The sequence below is a fragment of the Pelobates fuscus genome, chromosome 2 (assembly GCF_036172605.1).
Source record: "Pelobates fuscus isolate aPelFus1 chromosome 2, aPelFus1.pri, whole genome shotgun sequence".
NCBI classification, from domain to species: Eukaryota; Metazoa; Chordata; class Amphibia; order Anura; family Pelobatidae; genus Pelobates; species Pelobates fuscus.
This window is the reverse complement of record NC_086318.1, coordinates 406,449,831-406,472,223: the sequence shown is the minus strand read 5'-3', so window position 1 is coordinate 406,472,223 and position 22,393 is coordinate 406,449,831. Positions and strand designations below refer to the sequence as shown.

Below are 22,393 nucleotides of genomic sequence, written 5' to 3'. Positions count from 1 at the left end.
CCACTGAGGGTAGACGGCGCAGAGAGCGCCGTTTCGGTGCTGTCTGCAGGGTCCTAGTGCCCTAAACATTAATCATGTGCTCACTCATGCTATGCATGTTGGGGACAGTTCCCTAAAATCAGGACACCAGCAAACTAAGTCAGGATATTGGGACAGGATCCGTAAATTGGAACTGTCCTGATAAAATCAGGATAACTGGGCAGCCTGGAGCAGAGCGTGTAAGTTCTGTTCTGGGGTGGGCAAGTACAAATAAATTACTTTTTTTGTGCACAAAACTCACAGTTATGAAAGTGGACAGTCCTCTCCACTAGTGAAGCATTCAATATAAAGATTTTATAAATGAAGGCTTTTGGAGTTGTGGGGTCTGACATTATATCTACCAGAGTACGTCACAGAGTACATCACAGAAATGTCACTGTCATTATCCAGAGAGACTGGAGGAGGTGATCACCCTACTATCTTTTAATATAAGTGGCTATAGCCATTACAGTGTTGTAAAGCTATCTTCAATGGCATAAGTTTATGTAAATCTTAAAGCTAACCGTTAAAAGATAGTCAAATTAGTGCTAAAACATTGGTGACATTTTTAATGGTGTTAATCTTTTCATTTATAAGTGTAAGCACTCATTTTATACATCTCCCCCATAGTGTGCTACAGCAGTGATTCTCAAGCGTTAACGGAAAAGTACCCCTGCAGGTCTAAACAAAAATTCCTATGTACCCCTGCCTCGAGAAAGTAATTTCTATTGATATAAATTCTGAATTAAACATGTAGACACTGATATTTAAGTTAATCCCATATTTGGAGAACAAGCCTGATTACATGTAGTGAAGAATATAGTTAAAATAAGTATGACATAATATGAATATTGTGTATGTAAGGAGGAGTGTGTGAACTATTAATTTGAAGTTTAAAAATCACAAAATGAAAATATAATACACACATAATAGTTACTGACACACACACTAACTGATAGAAATACTCTCACACACTTACTAACACATACATTCGCTGACAAACACACTTTTTGATTTGACCCACACTGACAGATATACTTGCTGACACACATTTACTGACAGTCACACACACTCTCTGAACTGACACACACTGACAGACACACTCACTGATTTGACGCACACTGAAACACACTTATTGACAAACACACTCAATGATTTCAAACACATTGACAGACATGCACACTCACTGACAGACAGACAGACACACACTCACTGACAGACAAAAAAACATGATGTGCTGTCATAACCCTGCTCCCAGCATCACCGCAGGGCATGTGAGGGAACAGTTCTGGAAGAGCACAGAGATAACAGCTCTCTTAACACCTCGGCCTCCGTTCAGTGGCGGCCCTAGACTTTGTGAGTCCTTAGGCACAACTCAAACATGAGGCCCCCACTAAAGTGGAAAAGATAATAGGGGTTGCATAAGGTGCTGTAGTTGTACTGAAGGACAAGCTTGCAGCGCTGGATACAGAGAGCTAGTCTCTGTATTCATTGTTCAGAGGCTTGCAGTGTCGTGGCTCCCTGTGCCGCTGTGTTGTGAGCTCTACAACTGTAGTTATGGCTTAATTTGCAAACTAAATTAATTTGCAATAAACAAATGTAATTAGCATACATTACTGCCAGTGTGTGTACTTCTGGCATTGTCTACCTGTGTATGTGCATGAAAGTATGTGTCTGACCGAGAGTATCCTTGTGTGTGAATGTATGTCTTCATGAGCATGTGTCTGGGACCTTGTGTGTGTGTGGTAGTTGCTTGCGGTGTATGGTGTATATGGGGGCTGCATGGGACCTTTGTGCATGTGTGTATGATGAATGTCTTCAGTTTGTGACTGTGACAAGGTGAGTAGAAGTGTAACTGTGGCAGGGTGAGTGTGACAGGGTGAGGGGGATATATGAGACAGGGTTGGGGGTTGAGTGTGACAGAATGAGGGAGGGTGAGAATGATGGAGGTTGATTGTGACATGGTTGGAGGAGGGAGTGTGACAGGGCATGGGGAAGTAAGTGACAGGATTGGAGGAAGTTAATGTGGCAGGTTGCATGTGGCATAGTTGGGGGGTGTATCACAGGGTTGGGGTGAATGTGCCATGTTTGGAGGAGGTGTGGAGCAGTGTAACAGAATGAGGGGAGGTAAGTGTGACAAGATTAAGGGGGTTAATGTGGCAGGATTAGATTAATGTGAAAGGGTGAGTGTGACAGGGTGAAGGGGGTGAGTGGGACAGACTGATAGAGGATGAGTGTGACAGGGTTGGGGACTGTGTGCGACAGTGCGACAGAGAAGGTGAGTCTGACAGGATTGAGGGGTTAATATGATAGGGTAATTGTGGTAAAGCAAGGGCAGGTGAGTTTGGTATGGTTGGAGGTGGTGACAGTGACAGGATTAGGAGAGTTTAATGTGAGTGTGGCTGGGTGAAGGGGGAGACAGTGTGTGGGGGCTGAAAGTGTTTGGGAATGGTGATAGTGTATGTGATTGGGGTGACAATGTGTGCGTGTGGGGATGACAATGTGTGCGTGTGGGGGTGACAGTGTGTGTGTGTGGGGAGATGTAGCAGGGTGTGTGTCAGGATCGGGACAGGGATCCAACACGCAGAGTACAAACAGGTGGTAGGTACGTATACCGGACCTTAGAATGGCCGGACTTAACGTAAGGAGTAAGTAGAGAATGGTCTAGAAACAAGCCGAGGTCGAGGGAACGAGAGGACAGGTAAGCGAGAGACAAGCCGAGTCAAAGGGTAACAGAGATAAACAGGGTAGTACAAACAAGCCGGGTCAGAACCAAAGAGACAACTAGAATACAAGAGCACTGAGTGACTAGACAGGCTAGAACCACGACAGGGCAATGAGCAGATGCCGAAAGCCTTACTTTATAACTTGATTCTAGAGGGTAATCATGCCCCCGACGAGTCCTGATTAGTGCTCGGGACTTGACTGACAGGTCGACCCGGGTTGGCGTCATGACGTCGACTACTGAGTGTCGCGTCATATAAGGAAGTGGATCCCTCGCGGTCGGCTTGTAAATGGCCGAGAGAACCGCGAGGAACGGAAGAAACAACCCCTCTGGGAGGATAAACGTCTAAGTCTCTCACCTCCTCTGAGGTAGAGACTACAGGTACCCTGACAGTACCCCCCCTCTCAGAAACGCCCACCGGGCGGAAGGAACCGGGACGAGATGGAAAACGGGAGTGAAAAGCCCTGCAGAGGCGAGGAGCATGTACATCCTCCTGAGGTACCCAAGTCCTCTCCTCAGGACCATATCCCTTCCAGTCAATAAGATATTGTAACTTCCCCCGGGAGATTCGAGAATCGATGATGGAGTTGATTTCATACTCCTCCTGACCCTCAACCTGAACAGAGCGAGGAGAGGATATAGTGGAGGAAAATCTGTTACAGACTAGCGGTTTCAGTAAAGAAACGTGAAAGGAGTTAGGAATGCGTAAGGCAACTGGAAGAGCTAGGCGATATGCAACTGGGTTAATTCGAGTCAGAACCCTGTAAGGGCCAATGTAACGAGGAGCGAATTTCATAGAAGGAACCTTCAAACGAATGTTTCTAGTACTCAACCATACCCTATCACCTGGAACAAAAACCGGAGCCGCCCTTCTGTGCTTATCAGCGTGTTTCTTGAACAACATGGAATTATGTAGGAGAATTTGTCGAGTCTGATCCCACAACTTCCTCAAATTGGCGACATGAACATCAACCGACAGTACCCCTTGGGAAGGAGAAACCGAGGGAAGAATGGAAGGATGAAAGCCATAATTCATGAAGAAGGGACTGGAACGAGTAGAATCACAAACGAGATTATTGTGTGCAAACTCCGCCCAAGGAATCAAACCGACCCAATCGTCCTGGTGTTCAGAAACAAAACAACGCAAATATTGTTCAATCTTTTGATTGGTACGTTCAGCAGCTCCGTTAGACTGAGGGTGATAGGCAGAAGAAAAATTCAATTTGATGCCTAGTTGAGAACAGAAGGATCTCCAAAAACGTGAAACAAATTGGGAACCTCTATCGGAAACAATTTCGGAAGGTATCCCATGTAAGCGAAAAATCTCTCTCGCGAATATCTCCGCCAATTCAGGAGAAGTCGGGAGTTTAGTTAAGGGCACGAAATGAGCCATCTTAGTAAACCTATCAACCACCGTGAGGATCACAGTCTGTTTTTTAGAACCAGGCAAATCTACAATGAAGTCCATAGCCAAACAGGACCATGGTCTCTCTGGAATGTTCAAGGGATGTAACAACCCACATGGAAGCGTATGAGGTTGCTTAGTCTTCATACAGACCTCACATGCTCCGATGAAATCCCTAATATCCTTCCGTAAAGAAGGCCACCAGAAATCTTTAGAGATCAAGGAACATGTCTTGCGAATACCCGGATGCCCAGCCGCCTTACTGTTGTGAAAACACTGTAAGAGTTCCAGTTGGAGTTCAGGAGGAACGAAATGCCTTGCCCCAGGAGTCTGTCTAGGCGCCAGATGCTGCAACTTCATGATCTGACCAAGCAACGGAGAGTGAATCTTAAGACTCGTGTTGGCGATAATATTGCACCTGGGTACTATACAAGACAAAACCGGCTCAGATATCGCAGAAGGTTCATATTGTCGAGACAAAGAATCGGCTTTAGGATTCTTAGAACCAGGTCTATAAGTGAGCACGTAATTTAAATGCGTGAGGAATAAAGACCAACGAGCTTGCCTGGAGGACAAGCGCTTGGCCTCCCCAATATAGGACAGGTTCTTGTGGTCTGTCAAAATAGTAACAGGATGTAAGGTGCCCTCCAATAAATGTCTCCACTCCTTTAAAGCCATGATAACTGCTAGTAGTTCCCTGTCACCAATGTCATATCTGCTCTCAGGGCCTAATAGTTTCTTGGAAAAAAAACCACATGGATGTAAGGACTTATCCACACCTAACCTTTGGGACAGGATAGCACCTATACCTGTCTCTGAGGCGTCTACCTCGAGTAGGAAAGGCAGAGTCGTATCAGGGTGAACTAAAATTGGTGCAGAAGCAAACAGTTCCTTGAGTGTTTTGAAGGCAAGAAGGGCTTCAGTAGACCAGTTCTTAGTGTCAGCCCCCTGTCTGGTCATATTGGTAATAGGAGCTATAATTGAAGAGTAACCCTTAATGAAGCGCCTATAATAGTTGGAGAATCCAATAAACCTCTGAATGGCCTTGAGGCCCCTGGGTAAAGGCCAATCCAAAATGGACTGGAGCTTATCCGGGTCCATCTTAAACCCTTCCCCAGAAATCACATAACCAAGAAAGTTTATCTGGGATTGGTCAAAGCTGCATTTCTCCAATTTGCAGTACAGGCCATGTTGAAGAAGCTTGCGCAATACCCTTCTGACTTGTCTGTGGTGAGTCTCAATCTCTCTAGAGTGTATAAGTATATCATCCAGATATACAATAACGCAGTCATGTTGAAATTCCCTAAGAACTTCATTGATCAGGTCCTGAAATACTGCCGGTGCATTACAGAGGCCAAAAGGCATTACTGTGTATTCATAGTGCCCATAACGGGTATTGAACGCCGTCATCCACACGTGTCCCTGCTGAATTTTCACCAAGTTATACGCCCCTCTGAGATCTAACTTGGTGAAAATCTTGGAGCCTTTTAGACGATCAAAGAGCTCGGTAATCAAAGGAATTGGGTAGGCATTTCTAATGGTTATTTTGTTCAAACCTCGATAATCAATGCAAGGTCTTAGTGTACCATCCTTCTTTTTAACAAAAAAAAACCCAGCCCCGGCAGGGGAGGAGGATCTCCTAATGAATCCTTTTTCAAGGTTCTCACGAATATACTCCTCTAAGACTAAGTTCTCTTTAGTGGACAAAGGATATACATTACCCCTGGGGGGCATAGTACCAGGTAGTAGATTAATCTTACAATCAAAAGACCTGTGTGGAGGTAAAGTATCAGCATTCTTTTTGTCAAATACTGCCTTTAAATCCAGGTACAGGGGCGGTATTTGTACCTCTGTAGAGTAGGTAGAATTAATCGGTGTGTTAACTGCGCAAAGCGGTGACACTGTCCGTAAGCACCTGTCCTGACAACCCTGACCCCATGAGATTATCTCCCCTAATTCCCAATCAATAATAGGGTTATGTTTTTTTAACCAAGGGTACCCCAGGACTATGGGAACAGAAGGAGAAGAAATAAGCAATAAAGATATGTCTTCCTCGTGTAAGATACCAACAGTTAATTTAACGGGTATGGTTTCACGGAAAATAACAGGCTCAACTAAAGGTCTACCATCTATGGCCTCAACGGCCAAGGGTGTCTCCCTTAACTGGGATGGGATAGCGTGTTTGGTAACAAAAACTTGGTCGATAAAGCTCTCAGCAGCTCCGGAATCTATCAATGCCATAGTTTCTAGTACTCCCTTCTCCCAAGTTAAAGAAACGGGTAGCAGAAGCCTGTGATCTTTATAATTAAGATTAGAGGACAAAATAGAAACACCCAAGGCCTGTCCTCTAGAGAAACTTAGGTGCGAGCGTTTCCCGAGCGATTAGGACAATTTAGGCGTAAATGACCTCTGACTCCACAGTACATACACAACCCCTCCCTTCTCCTGTACTGTCTCTCCTCTTCTGAGAGGCGAGTATTGCCTATCTGCATAGGTTCTGGAAAAAGTGAGGTTGTGGATTCAGAACTTTGAAATGAAGGAGCTAGTTTAAAGGAAGGTCTACGGTTTCTCTCTCGAGTGTTCTGCCTCTCTGTTAAACGTTCGTCAATGCGAGAAATAAAAGAAATTAAATCCTCCAAATTTTCAGGAAGCTCTCTAGTAGCAACCTCGTCAAGGATTATGTCTGATAACCCGTTTAAAAATACATCTATATAAGCCTGTTCATTCCACTTAACCTCTGCCGCCAAGGACCTGAACTCTAGTGCATAATCCACAAGTGTTCGGTTTTCTTGTCTAAGGCGCAACAGTAATCTAGCTGCATTGACCTTTCTACCTGGAGGGTCAAAAGTTCTTCTGAAAGCAGCTACAAAGGCATTATAATTATATACTAACGGATTATCATTTTCCCACAATGGATTGGCCCATCTCAAAGCTTTCTCAACAAGTAATGTGATAATAAATCCAACCTTCGCCCTATCTGTAGGATAGGAGCGGGGTTGTAATTCGAAATGGATACCTATTTGGTTTAAGAAACCACAACACTTCTCTGGAGAACCACCATAACGTACAGGTGGAGTGATACGGGAAGAAGCACCTACAGTGGCTACCTCTAGACCTGAACTCACAGGAGAGATAGAAGTATTACGCATCTCCTCTGGTTGATTACCAGAACGAGATAGTAACGCCTGTAGTGCTAGAGCCATCTGGTCAATTCTGTGATCCATGGCGTCGAACCTAGAGTCAGAAGGACCAACCTGAGTGTTTGTACCTGCAGGATCCATTGGCCCTGTCGTAATGTCAGGATCGGGACAGGGATCCAACACGCAGAGTACAAACAGGTGGTAGGTACGTATACCGGACCTTAGAATGGCCGGACTTAACGTAAGGAGTAAGTAGAGAATGGTCTAGGAACAAGCCGAGGTCGAGGGAATGAGAGGACAGGTAAGCGAGAGACAAGCCGAGTCAAAGGGTAACAGAGATAAACAGGGTAGTACAAACAAGCCGGGTCAGAACCAAAGAGACAACTAGAATACAAGAGCACTGAGTGACTAGACAGGCTAGAACCACGACAGGGCAATGAGCAGATGCCGAAAGCCTTACTTTATACCTTGATTCTAGAGGGTAATCACGCCCCCGACGAGTCCTGATTAGTGCTCGGGACTTGACTGACAGGTCGACCCGGGTTGGCGTCATGACGTCGACTACTGAGCGTCGTGTCATATAAGGAAGTGGATCCCTCGTGGTCGGCTTGTAAATGGCCGAGAGAACCGCGAGGAACGGAAGAAACAACCCCTCTGGGAGGATAAACGTCTAAGTCTCTCACCTCCTCTGAGGTAGAGACTACAGGTACCCTGACAGTGTGTGTGTGGAGGGCTGACAAGGTGTGGGTGGAAGGGTGACAGGGTGTATGGGAGGGTTGGGGGGGTTTCATCCCACAGCCAGTAAGGTGGGTTGTGACAGGGTAGGGGGGGACTGTGACAGGTTGGCAGGGCTGTGACAGGGTGGGTGGCTGTTAGAGGGTGGGGGGGACTGTGCCAGGGTAGTGAGGTCTGTGACAATATGTGTGGGTGGCTGTGACAGGGTGGGTGTGGGGGCTGTGACTTGGTAGGGGGGCTGTGAGAGATAAGGGGCTGGAGGTGCTGTGACATGGTGTGGGGGCTTGAGGGGCTGTGACAGGGTTGGGGTGGAGTGGCTGTGAAAGGGGGGTGGAGGGGTGGAGGGGCAGTGACAGGGGTTGGAGGGGCAAAAACAGGGGGTAGGGGCAGTGACTGGGGTAGGTGGGTGGAGGAGCAGTGAGGTGTGGAGGGGTGGAGGGGAAGTAACAGTGGGGTAGTAACAAGGGATAGGGAGTGGATAGGGGGAGGGGGTTCCTAAATAAATTCCCTGGTGGTCCTGTGGGCACCCTCTCTCTCCAGTGGTCTGGCTCTCTGGTCTGCTGCATGCCGGAAGTGAACTGCAGACCACGTGGTAAACCTCGCGATCTCCAGTCAGAGTGTTGCTGTGGTAACCCATGGCAACGCTCTGACAGGTGGGAGATCGCGAGACACTTCAGTCTGGAGCTCACTCCCAGTGGAGCTGCAGACTGGAGGCTGGCTCTCTCCTGGGTAGACTGACTGGAGGGGTCTCGCACACGGCGGCATTATGGGCAAGCCGCCGGGCCCCCTCCTGTGTTGGATCTTCGGTCTCTGAAGTAGTCTGCCCTAAGGCGATTTAGGCGGCCGCGAGGCCCCCATCCGGGCGAGGCCTTAGGCGGCTGCCAAAATTGCCTAATTAGATAGCAGCCTCTGCCTCCATTCTCCCCCAGCCAGCCACCTCCTGTGGAACACTAAGGTGGACAGCCAGCCAGCTCTTGCCGTAACTCCTTCCTGTAGCTGGGCTTCACCTTGGAACTATACTAGTATTTTTTTATATAGACTCCAATGCCAACAATGTCAAACTATAACGGGAGTGGAAGCGGTCAGGTGTTTGTAGCCACTATAACAAAGTAAATAAAGAAAATAAACACAAGAGAAAAACCTCTAGCTTCCCCAATCCCTCCATATCTCCTGCTTCTAACATTGCGACAACAAAAGCAGTTATTTTCTCATAGAACCTCTCCGGTTTTGGGTTTTCTATGGTGTGAGCAGAAACGTGTACAAATGTACAACAGCACAACCACAAAATTGAAGCTCTTTCAGCAGTTAAAATCTTCTTTAACCATAAGCTTGGTTACAATTTGGCACCTGTCACCATAAGGTGATTAAGTTCCGTCAGGGCAAGGAATGCATGAAATATTGATGGCTGCCAAATTGTAGCCGTATTTATGGAATACAGGTGATTTAGGCGGCTGAAAATCCTCAATTTACTGCTCACGCTTTGTACCTCATTTGCACATTTTACTGTTTCTATGCAGAGTTGGGCAGACTCGTGGGAGGTTTTCCACAGCTGGTATCTGGAAGAACATAAAATTTAGGTAAATTAGACATTATTTATGGGAATGGCTTTGTATCCATGGAGTTCGCATGCTTTGATTTGGTCTACAGGGTGTATATAGCTTTCTTGTAGAATTCTATGAGAACCGCACTTACTAAGAAAGAAGAGAGGCATCAGCAAGATATACTGATCATTTTACACGTTATTTACCAAAGTGGGAATTTTACATTAAAGGCAAAAATAGCTAAACGGAACATATTTTCTAAGACAGCTATGCTTTCAATTTGGTCATTCTAGCTTTAAATTTGAAATCCACTTTCAACGCTCACTTTAATAAATATTCTTGTCAGTGATGGAATGGATACTGTTCTGGCTCTCTTTGTATTAGGGGCGCTCCCATAATGTCAGAGACATGGGCAGTTTAACCCCTTAAGGACACATGACATGTGTGACATGTCATGATTCCCTTTTATTCCAGAAGTTTGGTCCTTAAGGGGTTAAAATTTGATATTTAAGGACCAATTACATTTCATGTGAGCAGGTTACTAAAGGCTGTGTGACAGCAGGAATTGCCCTGCTTAAATTGACACTATAGTCACCAAAACAACTTTAGCTTAATGAAGCGCTTTTTGTGTCTCTGAAGTTTCACTGCTCAGTTCACTGTCATTTAGGAGTTAAGTCACTTTTGTCTCTGATTGACAGAGCCTGCATGAAAACAAAATGGTTTCATTTTCAAACAGGTGTAACTTACTTTAATCTTTTTTATCTCCTGCTCTGTAAATTGAACTTTAATCACATACAGGAGGCTCATGCAGGCTATTAACAGAGCGGGAGATACGAAATTCTAAATTAAACAGAATCTGCCATAAAGGAAATGTAAACATTAGATGACTCTTTACAAGTGTTTATTAGGCTGTGTAAGTCACATACAGGGAGGTGTGACTAGGGCTGCATTAACAAAGTGATTTTACTCCTAAATGGCAGATAATTGAGCAATGACACTGCAAAGACATGATCTATACATTAAAACTGCTTCATTATCTAACGTTGTTTTGGTGACTATAGTGTCCCTTTGATTAATAATATACAGACTAGGGATCAACCAATATTGATTTTTTTAGAGCCGATACCGATACCGATAATCTGTGAACTTTCAGGCCGATAGCTTTCCAATATTCAGTACATTTACCGTGAGAAAAAAAACGTTTTTGCAAATCTTTGTTTTATTAAGTGGTAAATGCACAAAATATACATGCCAGTCAGATTTTTTTTTTTTTATGTTTTCAAGAATATTTATATGTGTGTGTAGTGGTTGCAGTGAGAGTATTTGATTACTAAATGCAGTGTGTGTGTGTGTGTGTGTGTTTGTGCAGTGGATGCAGTGTGGGTAGTGGGTGCAGTGTGTTTGTGTAGTGGATGCAGTGTGTTTGTGTATAAATATGTGCAGGAGAAACTCACCCCCCCCCCCATACCCCTTAATGTTCCTCTCCCTTATCTTTTAGTGCCCCCCATCCCAGTGTTCCTTTTCCCTTCCCTGTACCTTAGTGTACTCCCTTAATGTTCTTCTCTCTCCCGCCCTCTCCTGCCCCATAGTGTTCTCCCCCCATAGTGTTCTTTCCCCCCTAAACCATAGAGTTCTCCCCTCCCCTGTCCCATAGTGTTCTTTCCTCCCAACCCGTCCCCTGTCCCATCGTGCTCTTTCCTGCCCCCCCTCCCCCCGCCATCCCTTAGGGTTCTTACGTGCACCCCTCCCTGGCCACATAGTATTATTTCCTGCCCCTCCCCCTCTTCCCTGTCCCATAATGTTTTTCCTCCCCCTCCCCATAGTGTTCTTTCCTCCCCTCCCCTGTCCCCTAGTGTTCTTTCCTACCACCCTCCCCTGTCCCATAGTGTTCTTTCCTCCCCCTCCATCCCCTGTACCATAGCGTTCTTTCCTCTCCCCTCTCTCCCCTGTCCCATAGTGTTATTTCCTCTCCCCTCTCCCCTCTCTCCCCTTTCCCATAGTGTTCTTTCTTTCCCCCTCCCTCCCCTGTCCAATAGTGTTCTTTATTTCCCCCTCCCCTGTCCCATGGTGTTCTTTCTTTCCCCCTCCCTCCACTGTCCCATAGTGTTCTTCCCCCCCCCTCCCTCCCAGTCCCATAGTGTTCTCCCACCCCCCTCCCCTGTCCCATAGAGTTCTTTCCTCTCCCTTCCTCCCCTCTCCCAAAGTGTAACTTCCCCCTGTCTTGTCTCCCGCGGTACAGGAGATTCAGATTCAGTCTCCTGTACCCGGCCAGACTGACAGGAAGTGCTCTCTCATTGAGCACCTCCTTTCAGTTTGGCCGGGTACAGGAAACATAAGTTCCTGTAAAATGGTGCGCACTGCTCCGCTTGGCCACGCTACACCTGGCTGTGCGCCCACCTCCTGCTGGTCACTCCAATCTAGCGTCCCCCGGGCCGGTGCGCCCTAAGGCGGCCGCTTGTGCTGGACGCATCAGCCCACCTCATTATCGGTATTACCGATAATCAGTTGATCCCTAATACAGACCTGCTGCCACCGAATTCCATCTTGATATGGGATTAATAAAGATTAGATTGTTAGGATTCTGTCATTGGTCTCTGAGGGGTTAAACACTATCATTTTCAGTAACAATTGAAAGACCCACAGAGGGTTATTTACAAAAGTTAAATTTGCCAGGAATTCAAAATCTCCAATTCAACTATGCTTCCAGGGCGGCTACTTTGGCCTTACATTTGAAATTCACTTTCAGTCCCTGATAGTTCTCAGTTTAGTAAATAGCCGAGATAGTGTGTCACACTCTGAAAGATTTACCGGGCTGGTCACTAAAGTGGAAATCAAAGTCAATTTCAAGGTAAAAGTAGACGAAATGGAACAATTCTCTTAGCCAGCCTCTCTGGCCCTAAATTGGAAATTCACTTGGAATAGTCCCTTTAGTGAATAATCGTGAAATACTATGTTTTAGTGAATAATCGAGAAATACTATGTTACCGTGTAGCCATAACAGAAAGTTACACAGCGACCCAAGATGAGGTGTCTGGAAGAGCGGGCTTGTTTTGACCCCATCAATACAATCTGATCCTAGTAACAGCAGTATAACTAAGTATCTCATCCGAAATCTTAACAGGTCAGCTCTGCGGCTCTCTTCTCGGCGGTTGGGAGCCAAGTTTAATTGAGCTCAGATTACAGAATTGGACACATAGCAGCACATGGAGGAGGAAGGGTGCGGTTATTTATATTAAACATGTGTAGTCAGCAAGTGGAAAGGGAGGAAACTCCCATTTTCTTTTCTTTTTTTGCTGAGGCGTTGCTGGAATGTGCACAAATGTGATACTTTTTGTTAGATGCCTAGGAGACCAGTTTTTGAAAGACAACTCAGTCAGGATTATTCAGTAAACTGCAGATTTGCTGCAAATTCAGCTGAATTTCAGGGCACTTCAGTGGCAAAAATCCAGGCCTTGTTCACAGAATTTTCCATGACAAAGGTACCTCCAAACGGATCGTGATTAGCGCAGATATCACTTTGGCATTCCCAAATGATCACGAGCCATTTTAACCCTAAAAGCTAGGAAGGACTGCATGGTAGAGTCCCTTCTCTTCAGTCAACGTAGGCATTGTGGGGATTAATCAACTGTTTTAATTAATTCTACAGGAGGCTTACACCTTGTGCCTAGGGGGACCTGCTCAGTGGTCCATTCCTTCCTTACTCACCCCTGTGCAGAGAGTGACGGGTTAATAACGGGACTGTGGGAATATGTGGCAGTATATTTTGGTTTTTGATCGCTCCAGGCCTTTTAAGAATATGTGTCCCAGTCCCATATACTTTACCACAATCACATACACAAACATCTATAGCAATGACACACAGACACAGTCACATATATGTATAGGCACAGAGTCACACGCACAATCATAAACACAGTCAGACAAACACAAACATGGACATGCAACCACGCAGTCACATACTCCTGTTTTTATTCATATGATAGCTAACCTATGTCAAAGTTTAATAATGTATTTATATATCTTATCAATTATAATCTCACAGGGCTGTCCACCATTTATTTTCTTAACCCTCGGAACCCAGCCCCTATCATTATTATCACAATGCCCCTCCTTGAAATTAATAACAGGTCTGAATTCTGAATATTCAATTGATTAGCCAGTGGCTAAATATTGCAAGTTTCTATGGATTTGCTTAGTGAAAACGTAAACATGAATCTCTGAATGGGCATCTGAATATGTCCTTTGAGATTCAACGCTGTTCATATGAAGTGTCTGATTATATATATCTGAATATTTGTATTTTTTTTTAGTGGATACTTATTTGTTCCAAACCAAGTACACAGAAATAGTACTTTTTTTTCTGAACTGATCCTTTAGTGAATGCCTGAATTTCAGTTTTTGGACAAATTCATTGATTTTCATTGAATGTTTCAATTTAGAATAATTCAGTGTTAAGAGCATGTTAAAGGGACACCATAGGCACCTAGACCACTTTAGCTCAATGAAATGGTTTGGTGGGTGCAGTCTCCCTGTCCCCTTAACCCTTGCAGGGTTATGACTGCCTCTAGTGACTGTTAATCAGACAGCCAATAAAGGCACCTCCAGGCGGTTAGGCAAATGTTTGCCTAACTGATGCTGGATGTTCTCACGCTCTGTATGAGGACATCCAGTGTCAGTCAATTCCCCATAGAAAAAGCATTGTAGCAATGCTTCCGAAGGGGATGGTCTAAGGCCCTTGCACTTTAGCATCCCCCCCGCCCTCCCCCATCGGGTAACAGAGAGGGTGGAGCACTGAGGAAATGGTGGGGGGGGGGGGGGGAGGGGGAGAGGGAGTGCCAGGGAGCTATAGTGCTAGGAATACAGCTTTATATTCCTAGCACTATAGTATCCCATTAAACCTGAGCAGTTGGGTGACAGATGTGCTGGTTAAACCCCAACGCGCTCTGCGTTTGTGAACCAGAATGAAAACTCCAGGCAGATTAAAATAAAACAACAACACATAACTACATAGAAACAAATAATTGTACTCACTTGTCCTGCAGTGTCATAGAGTCCAAGAAGGTACTGTCTGCCTCCGACCGTAACGCTGACTGCACAAATAATAACAAAAAAACTATTAAAATCACATGATTAAAACCTTAAAACTTTAGACAAAACCTGACGTTAAGGGTATTGGCTCTTGCTCAAACATAAGCAGGTAGCTTCTTCAACAGGTGATCAGTGACTGCACCAGTGAGAGTCAGATAAGGAGGGGATGTAGAGAAATTTAAAGGCTGAAGATTAGCCAGGCAGTTGACAAATACTAAAAAAAAAAAAAAAAAAAAGTAGAAAAGTAGTGATTTTTTTTATTTATTTTTTACCTCATGTGGCTGTTTTACTCTGAATTTTAATAGCCAGTTATCAACTCAATTGTTAAATAAAAACCAGGGATCAATGACCACGTCACTGGGGAGGCCACAGAGATCTTTCCAAACAGTTACTGGAAAATGATAACCTCACACATTTTATTACTACAGATGCTTATAGGAAACTGAAAAAGAAACATGGGGACTAATATTTACAAGGAGGCATAGAGATTCAGAAATAAACATCAAGGCTCCTAAATTGTAATCGTTGGCATTTAAATATTTTAACTAACATTCTGGATGTATCACTTCACAAGCTTCTAATGTGATACAGAACAATTCATCAACCAAATATTTTAATGGCCGCCCATTTACCTTCACCAAATAACTTAAAGGGACACTATAGTCACCAGAACAACTACAGCTTATTGAATTTGTTCTGGTGAGTAGAATCATTACCTCCAGGCTTTTTGCTGTAAACACTGTCTTTTCAGAGAAAATGCAGTGTTTACATTACAGCCTAGTGATAACTTCCCTGGCCACTCCTCAGATGGCTGTTAGAGATCCTTCCTGGGTCATGGCTGCCTAAAATGCATCCAAACATTCAGTGTCTCCTCCCTCTGCATGCAGACACTGAACTTTCCTCAGAGAGATTCATTGATTCAATTCATCTCTATGAGGAGATGCTGATTGGCCAGGGCTGTAATTGAATCATGCTGGCCCTGCCCCTGATCTGCCTCCTTGTCAGTCTCAGCCTATGGGGAAGCATTGTGATTGGATCAGGCTACCACTTCTGATGATGTCAGCACACTGCTTGTTTTTCTGAGTCTAACAGCATGCAGATCTACAGCTTCAGGCTTGAATACAGTGAGATTTTTACAATATTTATGGAGGCATGAGGGGCCCAGGGGGGCTAGATGGTGGGTTTAACACTATAGAGTCAGGAATACATGTTTGTGTTCCTGACCCTGTAGTGATCCTTTAACCCCTTAAGGACCAAGCTTCTGGAATAAAAGGGAATCATGACATGTCACACATGTCATGTGTCCTTAAGGGGATCATAACCACTACATCTTATTGCAGCAGTTATGGTGCTAGGAAGCTGTCTCTGATAACTTACATTCAGTGGCATACATACCGCGGTTGCAGGGGTCGCAGCTGCGACCGGGCCCGTCACTCCAGGGGGCCCGGCCGCCCTGAGGACCTCTGCGTCCAAAGGGCCCATCGGGAGGCCCATGCTGTTAGGGCCACCCGATGGAGATGGATGGATGACATCACACACTGGGAGATAGGGACTGCCCATCACTCCTCCCAGCAATCACACAGAGCATGCGCGGGAGGAAGCAAAAGAGGGAGTCAGAGTGGGAACTCTGACTCCCATCAGGCTGAGCCCCCACTGGACCCCAGGGAAAATCACCCTCCTGCAAAAGGTAGGAACAGGAAACATTTTGTATATGTGTGTGTCTGTGTGTATGTGTCTCTGTGTGTATGTGTTTGTGTATGTGTCTTTGTATGTGTATGTATGTGTGTTTGTGTGTGTGTATGTGTCTGTATGTGTGTATATGTCTCTGTATGTGTCTCTGTATGTGTGTGTGTGTTTGTGTGTGTGTATGTATATGTCTGTGTGTATGTCTGTTGGGGGTGTGTGTGTATGTGTGTGTCAGTATGTATGTGTCTGTATATATGTGTCTGTGTGTATGTGTGTCTGTCTGTATGTCTGTCTGTGTGTTTATGTATATGTCTCTGTATGTGAGACTCTGTATATGTCTCTATATGTCTCTGTATGTGTGTGTGTGTTTGTGTGTGTGTATGTATATGTCTGTGTGTATGTCTGTTGGGGGTGTGTGTGTATGTGTGTGTCAGTATGTATGTGTCTGTATATATGTGTCTGTGTGTATGTGTGTCTGTCTGTATGTCTGTCTGTGTGTTTATGTATGTGTCTGTATGTGTCTGTCTGTATGTATGTGTCTGTCGGAGGTTGTGTGCGTGTATCTGTATGTATCTATGTGTGTATGTGTCTGTGTGTATGTATGTGTCTGTGTGTGTGTGTGTATCTGTATGTATGTGTCGGGGGAGGGGGCCCACGAATCGGGGGAGAGAGGGAAGGGAAGGGTTGAGGGAAGGCCCTTGGATCAGTTTCGCACCAGGGCCCCATGGATTGTGTGTACGCCACAGCTTACATTCCTCACTTTTTTCAGCATTTCCTCTACATCTCTAGCACCAAGACTCCTCCCCCTTATCACTGACATCATATGAGCAAATCTGTCTTCCCCAGTTAGCTGTCCAAATATTGTTACATTGTGAGCATGCACAGCTTGCTAACACCATTCACATCAGTCTCCTTCCATTGCAGGAGTTATGTTGCATATTAGGGAATCACTTACTGTGCCTGCTCACCTTGTTCAAATACTTGTACATCTCAAATGAGAACTTTAAATTTCCTAGAAGACATCAATGGGAGAATGGTGTTTGGGAGTCAGAGATGAAGAGGAAAATTATGAAAATGTAAACTTTTAAAATGTAAACTTTAAAGGACACCTTCCCAAGTTTTTCAATACTGCAATTCAAGTCAATGGGTGCTGTAAACCAATGTTGGTTAATGTTAAAAAAAACAGACCTCCCATAATGCTTTACCAATCGAGTGCAGTAACGTGGGACATATATCTAGTATCAACATTGTGATAGAGAAATTACTAGCAAGGGCTTTGTTGATAAATTAATAAGCATTTTCTACCCTCCTGGGCTTCACTGGGATGTCAACAGCTCATTGACATATCAGTACAGACAACAGCTGTGGTCTCCATATTGGATGAGGTGGTGGAACCCGTCAGTTACATATATATATATACATATGTATGTATTTATTCTATCAATTTGCTGTAGGAATACTTACCTGAAAGCAGTTGCGGATTTTGAAGATTAAAGTTGATGGGATGCTATAATCTACCTACAGAATTTGACTCTCCCCACTTTGCACCATGTGCTTAGCCCTTGACTCAATGAGATGTTATGCCCTACTCAGCACCATAAGCCTATATAGCTACATGTTTTTGGGAACCAGCAACCGCTTTAAAGAGGTTTGACACTACCCCTAATTCTGTTACCCAATCACATCTCCAATATGCAGGTCTGTCTTTAGAGTACACAGGATCTAATGACTCAATGCAAAGCCAATGGATGACATCAAAAACTCTGTTATAACAGACCAGACATATCAGAGGGATCTACATATAGACGTTTTAAGCAGAAAGTTCCAGCCTCTCAGTAAGAATTCCATCTTCTAATAAAAGGAGGGTAGGATATTGCAAAACTAATCATCATGACAGACCCAGATTTTGACGGAATTAGTCATATCTATGCCAATACATTTGATTTGATTTTTTTTTTAATTGAAACAAATATGGGACAAAGAGGAGGCTGCCCTACGTGTGCCAATGGACAAGCCTCCTTTACTGGAAGGTAAGTTTGTCAGATACACTGTATATGGATGACAGGTTCCTATATATATGATCTGGAAAAGCATCATAGGAGTTTTAGTTCTAGAACTTAGCCATAACTTGTATTTAAGAGCCTAGAATTAGAGTCACTTTCGATTCTACAGAAAATCTATTCCCATTCATATCAACGAGAATCTCCCACACAGGAACCAATATTGGTCAAAGTCTAACCCCTCAGTGGTTACCTCTTCCCCAGTATCACTCTAATTCTGCTTCTTACATTTTACAAACCTGTCACAGTGTCACAATTTCACACCTAGAGTTATACAAACTAAGTGGGATGGGGTAGAGGGTACTAATGAGATTTAATAATTTCCTTTTTTTAAATATTAAACTCCTTTTACAGGAAACCGGTCTTAGCTCTATTTTGCTCACCAAACAGTCCAAGTATGGAACATTTAACTTTAAGTAACAAGCATGTTACAGTGACTCTTTCTGTAAAGTGTTTATACCATCACCCACCTCCAGCAGCATACATCATGAGAGTGCAAAGCAACTGGGGTATCAGACATTAGAAATGTAGCCTCCTTCATTTTCGGAAAGATATCTAACCATGAAAATACCATATTCCTGGCATAAGATAAGTGGTTCTTACTTGGACGCATCAAGAATTGACAAGAAGGTTCTTTTTTGTTGGTTGATAGACCATTAAACCTATTCTATTATACAGTAAATGTAGCTTCCAGGCGATCATATTCTGAGTGACAGTTCCACTAACTGACTAACATTCTCTCAATGAAGAGTTATATGTTCTTAAAGAAGTGCAATGTTGGTTCTTAGATATTAGAACAGTTATTGTAATGCAGCCCAGCAGGGTAAATAACTTATAAAGGCCTGAATCGAAACCAATGACAACATTAAAGGAATGGATTAAACATGTTCAGCTTGCAATCTTTCTATAACATAGTTTGGTACCACTCCAGGGTCTCTATAGATCTGAGCTAGTGATGTTTGTGTTATGCCTTTGTAAGATCCAGTGACATTTATATCACTCTAGAGATTATGTATGTCCTTTGAATTGGGCAATAATCATTGACAAAGCATTAAACAGATACAGTGCACTCCATGACATAAACAATAAAATAGCCAGAGTAGAATAGATCTGTATGAAGGTTGTATCGGTTACTGGCAAATGACATAATGATGACAACAAGGAGAATAAAATACAAAAAAATAATAAAATAACAAAAAACAAAAAACAGCCAACAGCTCTATGGAGCCTGTCACTACACAGTGAAATAACAGCCAGATTGCTACATTCAGTCTAGAATAAACAAGTTGGAAAATATCCCATTCATCCTATTTCCAGATAGATCACTTTGGCCTTGATTTGGTCATTTAGACAACAACAATTCATTGTCTGGTGAGCAAACACCATTGTTTATTGAATAATCAACATAAATAGTAACATTGTGTCGGTAAGCAGATGGGTTTTTAACAATATTTGGATGAATGGCAGATAAACAAATGTGTAAAAAAAAAAAGTTGCACTTGAGTATTTTTTGGCAAAATGTATAGCTGAACTATGATTTCTTTCCTTAAGTCTTCTGGAAAATTTGCAAATTGAAATGCTTTTTTGTTTGATTTAAAGAAAATTAAGTTGGCAAGCAACAAGTTAACAGAAGATCTGTTTGTGCGATGGCAGTCAGACATGCAGTGATATGCCTAATCTGAAGTTGGATTGACCTTTAACTTGCTGCCAGGACTTTGGCAAACTGCCTTACTGGCCTTGTCCAGCACACTGGGACATTGAATGTTCCACCTGCAGCCCTGGGAGATACCTGGCTTTATGGGATGCAGGAGGGAAAGTGGGCTTTAAAAAAACAGGATCTGGATCCATAGCAGTGATGGTGGCCCTTCTTGTAGAAGAAAACAAACAATAGGTCTGCAAACCACGTGTCAGACAAGTAGAAAGATTCAGAGAGGCCATAAATAGAATCCTGGCCAGTTCTCTCTTTAATTGTACAAAGCATGAGAATGCAGAGCATGGATGGATAAATAAACACTGGCTTTACTGGCAGCAGAGGGTTAAAGATGGATAAGACAAGAGCCAAGTGGTACCATAAACTGCCCATTATTCTTATGTCCAGTGCTTTCTAGGGAAACACAAGGAGGTGTTGGTCAGACAAGAGATCTATTGTCTATGTGACTGGGATTGTCAAGCAAAGTAGTGGGTCAGCAGCCCATTTCTAGGAAACAAATGTCTGCAACCATAACTATCAGGTGACCAAGCTGGGTGGCAAAGTGCCCTAAATTATCACTCAGTGTCAGATCATCCTTACATTTTGCAAATTATTAAAGGTCAGACATGAAACAATGTGGTAACTACAGATAACTCGATTAGTAAACAATCCCAGTCCCTGATTTGTCAGGACATGTACATCAAGCAGGGCCAACTCAAAAGTACCAAGAGGTTCTGCAGCAGCTGAATAGCCCACACTTTTGAAAGCCCTTGAAGTCTAGCTGACTAGCCAGTTCCCCACCTAGGAACACACAATAGAAGCCATTGATCATCACATTTTAGGAACTATAGCCATGGTTTTGCCCCTCACCCACACTGCTTAGAAAGGGTGACTTACCTGCATAGTGGTCAAACACGGTAGGTACATACTCCTCAGGGAAAGCATCATTGGCATAGCTCATGAGCAGACAAGTTTTCCCCACCGCCCCATCACCCACCACCACGCATTTTAACATACTGTTTCCAGTCCCATTCGCCATGCTTCCAAGCGGTTACTCATCTTAAAGGGGGGCCACTGATCGGTGGCTTTCCAAGTGAGGGCCCTTGCCAGATCCAGGTCACACTGCCCCCCATGACATTTCCCAGAGTGAGTCGTGTGTCCCCTACTGATGGTAATGCTGCACTGAGTCCTGTCTCCTCCTGCAGATGATACAATGTTGCTCTGAGTTCAGATAATACAATGTTGCTCTGAGTGCTGATAATAGAATGCTGCTCTGAGTGCAGATGACACAATGTTGCTCTGAGTGCAGGCAATAGAATATTGCTCTTAGTGAAGCTGATACAATGTTGCTATGAGTGCTGATAATAGAATGTTGCTCTGAGTGCTGATGATACAATGTTTCTCTGAGTGCAGGCAATAGAATGTTGCTCTTAGTGAAGCTGATACAATGTTGCTCTGAGTGCTGATGATTCAATGTTGCTCTGAGTGCTGATGATACAATGTTGCTCTGAGTACAGGAATTAGAATGTTGCTCTGAGTGCTGATGATACAATGTTGCTCTGAGTGCAAGTAATAGAATGATGCTCTGAGTGCGGGAATTAGAATGTTGCTCTGAGTGCTAATGATACAATGTTGCTCTGAGTGCAAGTAATAGAATGTTGCTCTGAGTGCAGGCAATAGAATGTTGCTCTGGGTGCAGGTAATAGAATGTTGCTCTGAGTGCTAATGATACAATGTTGCACTGGCAAGGGAAGTTTGTGCAGTCAGTACATCCACACTGCTGGGCTGAGCTCTCCTCTTCTCTCTCTGAGCTTTGCTGCACATCAAACCGATTTTCTCCTTAAAATAATATTTGGATGAGCAGGAAAAAAAGAAGAAAAAGTGTTTAGTACCCCCTCCCCCAACTTCTAAGGGCACAGCACTTTCCGGCTTTGCTGCCTCAGCCTAGCCTGGATTGGGGGGTAGGGATAAGACAGGCTGCTAATGTACCGCTTTAGGGACCGTCTCCAAAGCTCTTCTTGCAGCAACTGAGGAATATTGTGATTACACAGACCCTGCACAGAAATGCCACCTGTCACTGGCATACTTGATGCTTACTGATAATATGCAGCAAGCACCCAGTGCTGTAAAGAAGGAAGGTCGGGCTGGGTGAGTGGTTATCAGTAGCTGCCAACTGCCCAGTGTTTATAAAAGTAGTCCCTAGCTTGAGAATAATTTCCAGTGCTATGCTTTTCTGAAATTTTAACCGTTAAGTAATTTACCTAATTCCTTATGCCGGAAAGCAGATAGATAAAATAGTATCTAA

The 22,393-nt window shown here is 43.9% G+C and overlaps 1 protein-coding gene across 1 annotated transcript in view; it reads right to left on the bottom strand.

The window, feature by feature from the left end:
• RHOQ (ras homolog family member Q) overlaps positions 1 to 22,084 on the bottom strand; it is a 36,331-nt gene extending 14,247 nt beyond the window's left edge. The window contains exons 1-2 of the mRNA XM_063443919.1: positions 20,986 to 22,084; positions 14,596 to 14,654 (exon numbers count right to left, since the gene is read on the bottom strand). Of these exons, the coding sequence (XP_063299989.1) occupies positions 14,596 to 14,654; positions 20,986 to 21,127 (201 nt within the window). The 5' untranslated portion in view covers positions 21,128 to 22,084. The remainder of the gene's footprint in view (positions 1 to 14,595; positions 14,655 to 20,985) is intronic.
• Between the last annotated feature and the right edge of the window lie 309 nt (positions 22,085 to 22,393).